Here is a 12,639-nt window from a genome sequence, read left to right on the forward strand (position 1 = left end):
ATGCATGAGTATTCCGCAAATATAGAGTTAAATCTCACAAAATCGGAAAAAAAGAAAAAAGCCATCATGCATGAGGGGATTCGAAGTGAATTTAGATTATTTTTTGGTTTATCATGTATTCTGATAAGAATTGAGTCATACATACTCCGTGAATTGGATTTCGGTGACATTATCGCCGATTTTGCTGCACGAAAATCAAGGGAAGAGCCACGATTGCAATACTTAGTTATAAGTACATATTTATTGTTAATACATTGGCTGAATATTGTGATAATTGCATTTTCTGTTATTACAAATTGCAACACGTTGAAACAGTGCGCCTCCCATCAAAAAATGGCACCGGGCCGCCCACATTCGGCCCTGCTTTGAAGTACTAGCGCGTCAAAGGAAATCGAAGTCATATCACAGCAAAGCGTTAAGATCACTTGCGCTCATTGAGATCGCTTTCACAATCAGTCTGGGAATACAATGTACACTTTTGGGCTTACACACAGGAAACAACGTTTACATAACGTACGGTTAGGTTTAGGTAAAGAAATACGGTCTCTTCGTAGGGTGGAGGAGAGGTGGTTGAGCAATAACAACCCAATATTTCCACTTCTAATAAAAAATAGACGTAAAGCTTTTTATATAAAAATGTGTGTGGAGGGGAGCAAACCTATACTGCAATTTAAAGGAACTTTCTAGGCTGCTATTCTTTAGAATCGCTCAAGCAATCCAAGCAGAACGCACCGTATCTTAGTCTGGTTATAACTAGAGCGTTATACACGAGTTGCAAAAGATATGTTGGACATTTGTTTCTTATGAAGTAAAAATTAGATATAGTCCACCCCATACTTTTTGCGACATTTTCAATATGTTTTCGTCATTTTAAACACTCACACAGGATTATATCCAAGGTACGTGAAATTAGGCACCCTTTCTAAGTGCAAACAATAATCGAACTCTCACTAATGAGACAACCCTTTGAGTGGTAGTGCTAATCCCATTCCATTTTACAAATGCTGTAGGAAATGTATTTAGTTTTCGATAAACTATGACCACAGGTTATACATTGTCATGAATCTAGCTTAAAAATAACAGGACTGCAATCCTCACAATTCTCAAAATTCGACTACCATTTTACGATCATTCGACGCGACTTCGGAGTCAGACTATTTTATTCATTAAGAATAGCATCACATCAAATGCTCACATCAAACAAGCCTACCTGAAAGTGGATAGATAACCCCTCCGAATACAAGACCGATATTGGGAACCTGTCTAAGCCGCGGGAATATGATGGCGTCGACTCCGAATCGATAAAAGCGCATCGGTCTTGAAGAGCCAATAAATTTCACAATACCATTAGGTTACCAATTCACAGATGGGAGATGATGAATAAGGAACATATTACTCAAGAAAACATGGGATAGTTGGTTGACGAAAATTTTTCAATGCATCGACATGAACATATCAATAGTTAAGAAATGCATCTTTATCAATGCCTGTATCAGCCGAAGAAGTTCACTGCTTCATCTACATCTACATAATACCCTGCGAGCCACCTCTACGGTGTTTGGCAGGGGGTGATCAATCACCAGCATGCAGCATGCATTTGGACTCCCACATGCACACCACACCGTCCAAAAAACGTCCCGTATAATAACAAACTATACTACTATATGCTGTTAGAAATAATAATTGAATTAAGAAACATGCATTAAGTTTTACATAGGTTAGTAGGCTACACTACAAGTCATGCAATCTATTTACGAGTTCTAATGCTGCCGTTATAATCTCTTATTGATCGTGGAAAAAATTACATTCGGAATCTGTCTGTTCTACAATCTATCTCTCTTATTTTATTTATATGATCCGATCTTCCGTAGTATGTTGGCGTCCGTAAGATATGGTTAACTTCGTCAGAAAAGACACTGCTCTTGAATTTATCTAAAAGGTTTAGTCTGTTTTTCAATCTACGGTCCGACAGAGATCCCCATCCGAGTTTATCTAAGAGGCCAGTTACACTAACAAGACTATCGTAACGACCTTTCACATACCTGGCAGCTCTTCTTTGCACGCGTTCTAACTCTGTTATTAAGCCTTTTTCATGAGGGTCCCAAACACTGGCAGCGTATTCCAAATGTGGTCTAACGAGGCAAAAGTAGCTAATTTCTCTCACTTTGTCATCGCACTTTCCTAGTATTCTTTTATCAAAACCCATTTTACGATTAGCTTGACCGGTTATTTCTCGAATATGTTTATTCCACGAATGCTATGACAGCTCAAAAAAATATCTCGCAACTGTCATCAAAACAGAGGTGCCATGTTTAGTGTGACACGCTTCTTGATGCGAGAAAACGAAAGACATGCAGATTTCAGGATAGATATATAACCATCTCCTCACCATCATTAGAAAATACATTACTTCATAAGATCCTTTTATTTGCTGTTCAAATACACTATCCTCACATTTAAGAATAATAAATGATATTTTCGAGCCCGACCAACAGACTTCAGCGTAATATTCTCCGAGCATAGGCTCAAGGGCCTCGAAAAGGTAGCTAAAGGGCAATAACGAAAAAGAGGAATAATTAACCCCATTCCCGATTCTCCCTTTATCTATAAGCATTAGCTTCTATCAATAGTGTCACGAAAAAAGTATATCCATTCATTACGTGAAGTTAGCATTCAATACGACACCCACGCCTGAAAATTGTGCTCTGATAAATAAATTTCTGGAAAACGTTTAAAACGTGCAAATATACCTGGAGATTATGTAGACCTAAAGACCGTTTTACATGGGGCTCACAATTGCGCAAGTTTGAGCTGCATTAATATATCATTATGGCGTGCAATTGCGCGAATGCGCGAACGAAATTAGGAAAATATGTATCCAAAATTGACATTTTATGAAGTTGATTTTAAGCGTCACAACCCAGCATCCCAGGAAGTTACTTGTAAATTCCGTTTTACAAGGGGCACGTCATGGCACAGGGTAGCACTGAAAACATGTTGAAAATGCGAAAATGCGAGCTTGGAATTAGAGCAGGGGTTATTTTTCCGTCTCGCATCCACGCATTCCCGCATGCGTTCTAGCAATTCACCGCTTTACACGACGCAATTTTGACTGAGCCTTTGTACACACATCAGATTGTGCAATTACATGCCCCGTGTAAAACGACCTTAAGAAAGGCTATGTATTAAATTCCACAACATTAGCAATTACCATCGATGGCCGCTGCAGAAACTTTTTTCACGGTTCCAGGAAAAAAAACTTCTACCTTCTCAGCACGCACTTGCACCGAAAACCGCGCTTTATAGCAGCTCAGCGAGCAGTTGAAACTTGATTTATTTCCAAAATTATCAGTAAGAATTTAGAAGTTGAGGGAAAAACAAAACGTTGTCCCAACAAAAAAATGAAATGATGAATAATCTAAAAAAAATGGATTTGCATATTTGTTTCAGGTTTCCTAAAATTGCCTAAAATATTCTGATAAAATTTATCACGAAACAATAAAAATGCAAATACGCACAAGCAAAAAGTTTGCGATGAAAAAGGCTTTCATTTTATTTAGTTCATCTCTCTAATCTTCCACTTGTACCCTCATGACAAATATGTCCTTCAGCAAACAAGTCTCCGACATGGTCAACTCCAACACGAATGGCAATTGCCATGCATTGGATACTTGTTGCTGATGCATGTAATAAATGTTTATCTAGTTCCTTAAAATCACTACCGATCCTTTAAACTTGACTATTATTTTTTCGTGAAATTTCACCTATGTATAACTTCTAGAAATTTTCAGTGAACATACACTCAACATTTTGCCGTACCTCAAATTATCAAAATTTTCTTCAGTTTTCCCCAATGTATAAAATTTAACAAGTAGGAAGTTGGCAAATCTATGTACCTTGATAATTGCATAAAAAATGTCATGTTTTACAACTAGTGATTCGTCAAGAAAAAAAGACAAAATACGACCGTTCGAACGAAAGTGATGCATTAATTATAGTTTCAATACTTCTAACAGTTTTTTCGAAGGTTCCAACAACCACAACAATGACCAAACTCCAGAATCAACTTTAATCCAGTATTAATGAAGTAATTGTCAACTCGTTGTAGCGATCAATTCATCGTGTTACAACTCACCACCTGACAGATTCTAAAATAAATTTATTATATTCCACATAGTATTTATTTTTTTTTAACTCTACCGGTTTCGACTTTATCAAGTCATTATCAAGAGGTAAAAGAATGAATTGAAAAGGGTCGCAACCGGTAGAAATTTTTTAACTTATACTGCGTGGAATATAGCAAGTTCTTTTAAATCTATCATGCTACGATTCTATGAAATTTAAGTCAACTTTCTTAGGAGAGATGTCGTGGAGCATAACTAATGATAATAAATTATAATAATTAATATAATAAAATATAATCACTTATGATAATGATAATAATAATTATGATAATACACTAGTTAAAATAAGTACCTGAGGATGATTGTATAACTATCAAAACACGTGTAGTACTCGGTTAATAAATTGTGGACAATACGATATCTTCGTGTATCATTATCTAAGAATTTAACACGCAAACCATTGATTTGAACCCACCAGCTTCCCAAATTGGATTATTTCAGAGTATAATTTAAACAGAGTCCATCAATAGTTCGCCAGCATTGGGCAGAAAGCCATCATATACCTGAACATGGCAGAAAACGCAATAAATTTTCACCACCCTAAGCCAGCGGAGAGTAATGCCTCCCGTTACGAAAACAGGAACAATTTTAGAATTTCACGTCTACTTAAACGAGCGTGCACAACCCCCGAGCCCTCACTTGCGACAATGCACCGGTGGAGTAAGGAAAAAAAACGAAATGGAATCCTGGGCCCGTTTATCTTGAGAGAGAGAATGGAATTCCTGCGCTGCTATGATGGAATGCAAATACACCGCCGTATAGCTCAACGGAAAGGAAAATGCCTGAAACAAAAACATTTCCCCGCCCGCTTGCAGTTTAGATCCACCGCCCGAAATGAGGCATTTAAATCATGCACTCGCACGTGGTGTATCTCAAATTGAAAAAATGTACCCACCGGTTGAGGAGAGAAATGCATACAGAGGTATGAGTGAGTAAATGAACGATGACAGTTCGCTTGCACCATATTTTACCAGCCAGTAACGGATCCAGGAGTCCAGGATAGGATCAAGGGGGGGGGGGTAATCTCACAGCAGTTGTGGGGGTCCGAAAAAAATACCATTCTATCTAGTGTAAATTGGATAACCAAGGCGGGGGGGGCTACAGCCCACTTAGCCCCCCCTATAGATCCACCACTGTTTACAGCCACCGATTTTACACCCAGCGAGTGGAAACGGAGGCTAGGAGACCTCGCCCATAAATCTTCAATGAAGTACAGCGCGCTTTCTATCGCTAACCACAAACGGTCGGTAAAGCCGGTAAGAATAACGTGCTGGGTTAGTGATGGAAAATCGAAAATCGAGTTTTAATAGTCAAAGATCGAGAATATCGAGATCGAACCATGATCTTCGAGTTTAGGTCGAAAACCGATTTTTAAACTTCAATCTTGGCAATTTCGTTAGATCTATGTAGCGCCACTATTGGCCTATGGCAAGATCATCCGTCCCATGTGAAACTTTTTTTCTCCACTTTTCCGCCCTCGATCATCAAGAAAGCACTTCAATTACGCAATCTTTCTTAAAAATTTTAGCGAATGCGAATTGTAGTACGTAGTTGTCAATAAAAAAATACACAATAGTAAATTATTTTTCCACAAAAATAACAATTATCTTTTCCAAAATAATAAAAATTATATTTTCCACAATAATAAAAATTATTGTAGAGATAATTTTTATTAGTTTATGTACTAAAATGTTTATTTTTTAACGTTATCATTTTTTAAATGTTTATTCCTATAGGTCCTCTAAACGAAAGCGTGATTTTTTTTTCAAAAATGTTAACCTTTGTCCATTGTAGAATTTTTTCAAATCATGATTCTTTTCTTTTTTCAATTTCAGGATTCCAATCATGGGACTCAACGGAATGCCACGTGAACTTAAACCAAGAACTGCAGACTATGGTGAATTTCGCACCAAAAGCGGAGGAAGCCAGAAATGGTAAGTGAATTTACACACGATGGGCTGAAGATATCCCGCCAAGAAATCACCCAAAATATCTACGTATGTAAGAGAAAAATGCTGATTTATCCAATGGCATTTATCAAGTATCTACGTGTGCTTAAGACATGCTTTCATTTTCCGAGTGACGAAATAAAAATATTTTTTTCCAATTTTAAGAAATTCGAATGTAATTTGAAAAACATTATGTCATAAGTAGGGGAGAGTGTAGTACCACGGAAAAATTTTTCAATTTCTTTAGGTAAAGCAAAATATATTTCCTTAAGATTGAATCCAATAGTAACAATGTAATCCATCAGAATTACTTAACGTAAGTTTTAAGTTTTAGACTTGTACCTTTACTATTAATGGATCTAATTTAAACTTATAAAAGTGTTTATAATTGTCCCTAGTTACATCATGTTCACGTACCTAGGAACACTACCTATCGTACCAAGGAACACGAGTTAGATTGATGGGAACAGTAATTAAAAACGTGAAAAATGGGAATCAATATGTTGGTTTTTTTTATTAAATTTGAAAGTACGTTAAAGTGTTACGTAAAGAAAATAAGTGTAGCTTAGATAAAAACTCAATTTTAAAATATAACTCCTTTCAAGTAAAAATAAACTTAGGTTAAACCCTTCAAAATTGATACTGTTCACTTAAGTCCAATCATGCAATGAATGTAACACACAAAAATAAATTTTAGAATATTAGACCATAAATTATGGCTGACTACAAAAATCACAAGCATAGGAACATGTTCCTTGGTACATCATGGGCTTGTGCTACTTGGTACAACAGGTAGCCATTTTTAATTTTCGGCTGATTTGTCTCGTTGATATTACGTCCAAAATACCCAATAAGTAGCTAATACTACTCACAATTATACATCAATTTCACCTGTACTACAATAACCACCGTAGATGTGATCTATTTTCGGTAAACAACTTGGATATACAACAAAAATTGTTTACTTTTCAGCGACAAAAACTTCAAACTAGCGTCTTCTTTGTAAGGATAACCCAAATGGACTCATAATTGACCTGTTTCGCAATCTAGCGCATCTTTCACATTATAGCTTAGTTTTAAGCCGCTAGGTCGCAGAACTTTCCGGTAGTTGCAAATGTTCCTAGGCACACTATGTCCTAGGTACACCAGCCTCCCTTACTTCATTTTTTGTAGTGCAGTCACAACTATTACCTCGCTCGTTACATGTCGTTTCTTACATTCATTCTATCAAAAATGTCTAGGTAATTAATACCTTTGAAGACTGATTCATGAATAGTCATAGTGGTAAAGTGAAAAATTTCAGCTTATGAGGAAACTACGAAGCGAGTTGGGCTTCACCACAATGTTCATTCAAACAAACACATACAAATGATAAAAATAAACGTGGGAGTAAAAAAGCAATCAAAATCCGAATTAACCTTTGATACGACTTCATTGAGGTGATAAGTTAATAACGTCAATTCCATCAACGTCTCAAGCCGTACTGAAAGCTCGATTGGAATACGAATTGCTCCATTACCTCTTATCCTTTGCGCCCGATTTTTTTTTACTGAAAGCGCCTTCCTTTGATCGCGCGGGGGAATTCATTTTTTTCCCCCTCGACTACATCGGAATGATAGCGGAGATTTGGAGGCGACGAAAAAGCCTGTTGAAAACGGGAAAATGAAAGCCTCTTGGGCGGGTTTTCCGCGGACCAGTTGGTAATCAAGACTTGGGGCGAGACACAATGACGCTAGGACTTTAACAAACAGAGAAATATAAACGCGAAATCTGTCTGGGATATCCGCAAAACGCAAACCGCCTGGGGAGCGAAGGAACCAGCCCTTTGTAGTAGTTGATTTGGAATGCGATCGATACTACGAGCGCACATATTTCGACATGATGAAAGAATGTGCAGCATCCGAAAATTTGCCTGCACTTGGCAGCGCTCCGTGAAAGAGGTAACGAGAAAAAAATGCCTGCATTTGAACAGTAGAAGGCATTACTTTGTTTCAATGTATTCCGATAAATCTGGAGTGTTTATGCCACAATGCAATTAAATTCAATGGACTAAAATTGAAAATTAATCCTTCAGAATTTTTTTAGAGATGTTTTTTTATCGCCTATCCACGATTTTAGACGGGATTTCGCATTTTTTATTCGCTCAAAATGCATATACGTTTACAGATGATCATTCAGAGCACGATAAAAAATACTCTAATCACCAGTAACTAATAGTTAAGGTTTAATTAACACTATGAATCATGACGATTCCACAAAGTAGTCTGATAATCTGCACAAAAATCGTTCGTAATACTTCTACATTAAAATCAATTCCTTCTACATTAAAATTAAAATCAAGATCTTTATTTTAAATAATTATTTCATCAAGCCCCTAAATAATTGTTCAATAGTTCAAAATTGAAAGTTAAATATGGCACACGATCGTGATTTCTGTGTATAACCAATACCAGTAATCAATTAAAAACCAAAATCCCACCACTACTAACCACACGCCATCACCACCAGCCAATTTCTTTTTGCTCAGCCTCCATCCCACGTCCCTGAAACGAGTGGTTATGAGTGACTACCCAACACCACGAATGTGATCCTACTTCAGCTCATTGTTGGAAAAGAGGTTCCACGACCTCAGGCACGAACTGGGTCCCTGAGGTACACAGAAAGGGTTTTTAGGGCAAGGAGGAGCTCTGAAGGACGAATATGAAGCGAAGATCCCGAAGTTGAGCTTAATTTTTTTGTTTCAACATTCTACTTTTCCTTCCCATCTAACTTGAACTTCGATAGCTCGAATAAATATGCGCTCATCTGAAACTTCGATTGGCGTGAGCTCCCGCGGGAATAAAAATAGAGCATGAGACTTGGATTTCGTATAAGTGAAAAATTCTTATGCTTTGGCCTCTGTCCATGTTTAGAATCAAATATTTGACTGATTTTTAGGTTAAATAAACTATTTTACCCATTTTGTAGAAATAGCTATCGTAGAAAGTCACTTGTGAGACATCATTTTTTCAAATTATTGAGTTTTATATTTTCGTCTTCCGGGAAATATGATTTTAAATGACTTTTCTCTGCAGTTAGGGAAAATTATATTTAACTCTCTTATTTTTTTTATACTTGCAGTCTGTAAGAGTCATCATTTTTTCTTATGTACGTTCACAGCCATATTAAATCTTGCTAATAACGCTATCTAGTCATAATAATTTAAGCTCCTTTTTATATCGGTCTACATAAAACTTCATCTTTTAAAGAAATAACAGAGGAATAGACAGCGTCGACACACACGGAATCACTCGCACTTACAAGTTAAACGCAAAAACTCTACGAAGGAAAAATCGCTATCCTTGACCGGGATTCAGATCGCAGTCTCCCGAATTATTTTATTTTCTTCTGTTTTTGAAAAGCTTATTCCCTTCCTTCTGAACACTGGGAGCGAATTCGGAAGGCCAAGGTTCGAAGCCCGGTAAAGGCAAATGGTTTTCTCCAGCAGAATTTTCGCGAAGAAACTATCACTTAATATTGCGTTAAATATTGATAAAAAACTAAACGTTGAATAAATTTATAGGGCTTCCACTGCGTAAAACTTTAGATATTCCCTGAGATTTACAGGTTTTTCAAGGGAACTGATTAGTTTTCCAGGGTGCTATCAATTCCAAAGCAAAAGCATTTTTGGAAAATATTGCTCATGGGGCAGAAATAACCGACTTTAAAAAACTACACATACAAAACCATGGTAGACATGATAAAATACCCCAGATAGAAACTCCAGTGCCCAAGAACTGAAGTCCAGGACACAAACAACTCTGCTAATTATTTTCCAAATACAAGATCGGTAAGTTTTCGATTAAGTTAAGAAAATCAAATAAGCAACTATCCTAAGAGAAAACGCTGTGGTAAGTTATTAGAACTGGTACTACCATTTAAGAGATTCAAATCCTGGGAAAAATTCGCACACATATAATGAAATTATTCTACTCTTTTCCAACAGTTACTTGAATTAAATTGAACTTAAGTTGAATTGAAATTACTTTACTGTTTGGGCGCTTGCTTCGTGTGAGAGGCGAGAGTTCAACGTATGGGGCTATTATCCGACCGAACAACTAATTTTCCAGAAACCACATAGTATTCCCTGAGTTTTTGAGTTTTTTTGCCAAAAGACCGAAATTACCCGAGTATTCCACGTTTTCCCTGACATCCTGGCAATCGGATACCCTGATTTTTTCACTTCCATCGCCCCATATCACAAAATATTACACGTGAATCAATTTCCACGAAAATCACTGCATTGTAATAAAATACTCCAGCCTCCTTAAGCACGTGACCTGCGAAGAAGAAGCGGAGTCACTGCGGGCGGGGGCAACCTCCCCTCCCCAAGTGATTGGATAAGGGGAAAGGGGCGAGGTAAGAGGGGGAGGACGTGAAGGTCACGGGGTCACCCGCCCCGATAATGGATCGTGACAATTTTCACCCCAACCTTCAGCCTGTCACACACTTCACGCGCCGGATCTTATCACCGAAACCTAATCTTCGTCAAAAATGCCTTTCTCGAAGCACCCAATCTCACCGCTCGGAAGAGGATTCGATCACCTAGGGGTGGAGGGGAGTGGGATGGGAACCGAATTTCCATCCGCTGCCATGGAAAAGCTGGGGGGAAAAATTGCGCGGAATAGGTTCAGGTCGGAAATCGTTCGCACCAGGATGAGGGCTATACTTTCAAAAATAAAAGAAACTCGCACTGCGACACCTAAGCATGTTCGCGAATGCTGAAACCGAATTTCCGTAGGAAAAGGGTGCTACTCGTAAGAGGCTAACTTGCCAACCTTAAGGCCATTTTATATGGGGGACGGAGCTGCGCATGTTAGACCTGCATTAATTTCAAAGTCAACTTTTTGCGGAGGGATGTCGTGGAACAACATATCGAATGATATGCAAGGCATCGTATTGCCCACCAATTTTATAATTGTTTATAAAACGAAACACGTGTTGTAAGGTGTTATTATAAAATCAGTCGGCAAAACGATACATTTTTTTAACATTCGATTATGCATTAATTTCTATTTATGGCGTAGAATTACGCGAATGCACGAAAGAAATCAGAATTGGGTCTATTTTGCCGTCTCACGTCCACGCATCTGGATATTTATTATAGTATATAGAAATATGAAAACATTAGTCCGTCTGGACTCAAATAAGTGGGCCTTGAATAGGAAAGTGGGAAAACTATGATGAAAATGTGTGTGATGAAGCATAAAATATTAATGAACTCTATGATTAACCATTATAAATATAATGGGGCAGCCGATTTTGAGTGTCATGGAGTAACCAATGTAACCAGATGGGGTAGCCTACGTGGGGTTACGTGGGGCAGCCAATATTGGGCTATTATGTGCTTACATTAGCTGCCCATGGCCAACGAAAGCCAACATTCCCATTTCGGTCCAACATTGGCACAAAAGGGATAGGATAATGGGGTAGGAATGAATGAATGACGAGCTAAAGAAGATATACACCATATAGCTAGCTAGATCAGCCCTTCATGTTCACTGTATTGAACGGAAAACTGAAGGGAATGGGTGCATAGCGAGAAAACGCGAGGGTTCGAGGTGGTATTTCCATTCCGTCCGTGTCCATCCAGGCTACCATCAACGTGAAGTATCATCCTGAATGAATGACACAAATTACTGCACAAGGACAAAGGAAGAGAGTGAGAAAAAATATTTACTCCAGCTATGACAATCGGTACCAGGGAAACGAAATAGCCATGCAGCACAAACCAAGAATAGAGAGGAAGAGAAAAAAATACAGGAATTTTATCTTAAGTACCTCGATTTTTTTTCAACAAAACGGCACGTGTGCATCCCCGCTTTAAGCAACATCCCGTGGCTTGGAGGGGGTAACATAGAAAACGATTTTATACTTTTTAAACGGATGAAAAAAAAACGTCACAAAACGTGCCAAACGGCGTGGACTTCGGGCGATCGTATCGCCGATCTATGAGTGCCTCTAATCCGAGGTATATAAGTACCCGCGTCCGAGTGGATAGAACCGCAAACTACAGAAAAAAATGATCCGATCCTTGCCCAGGAAAAGCAGCGTGACAAGAGAAGGAAGAGGTTTCAAACCGAGTGAAGTACTTTGCCATCTGGGAGGCCGCAACGTGACCCAAAGACTCAATGGAGACTGGCGAGGAAGAGAGGGTCACGAAACGATTCTGCTTCGGAGGGGTTAATAAAAAAAGTTAACAAACCCCCTCTTAAAATAAAATAACATTCTCAGGCATCTCACACATCAAGTTTGCATTAGCTTTTCCACCGAGCGACTGTTGTGACGTCGCTCAGTGTTAGCCTCGTTCGAAACAACTTAGCTGAACTTGACATGACGTCAGTAAAAATATTTCAATACAATATTTAATACAAATAAATGAATAAAATATCCCTTGATCATCCGCGGATAATGAAGTATAAAATCCTCGCAAAAAATACGATAGAAAAAGCCTTCGATTCAAAACT

At 38.1% G+C, this 12,639-nt stretch overlaps 1 protein-coding gene across 1 annotated transcript in view; it reads left to right on the plus strand.

The window, feature by feature from the left end:
• The window catches only part of LOC124167081 (microtubule-associated protein futsch), a 492,547-nt gene that overhangs the window by 443,567 nt on the left and 36,341 nt on the right, over positions 1 to 12,639 (plus strand). The window contains exon 2 of the mRNA XM_046544870.1: positions 6,020 to 6,118. Coding sequence (XP_046400826.1) covers positions 6,020 to 6,118 — 99 coding nt within the window. The remainder of the gene's footprint in view (positions 1 to 6,019; positions 6,119 to 12,639) is intronic.

The sequence above is a fragment of the Ischnura elegans genome, chromosome 10 (assembly GCF_921293095.1).
Source record: "Ischnura elegans chromosome 10, ioIscEleg1.1, whole genome shotgun sequence".
In the NCBI taxonomy this organism is placed as follows: Eukaryota; Metazoa; Arthropoda; class Insecta; order Odonata; family Coenagrionidae; genus Ischnura; species Ischnura elegans.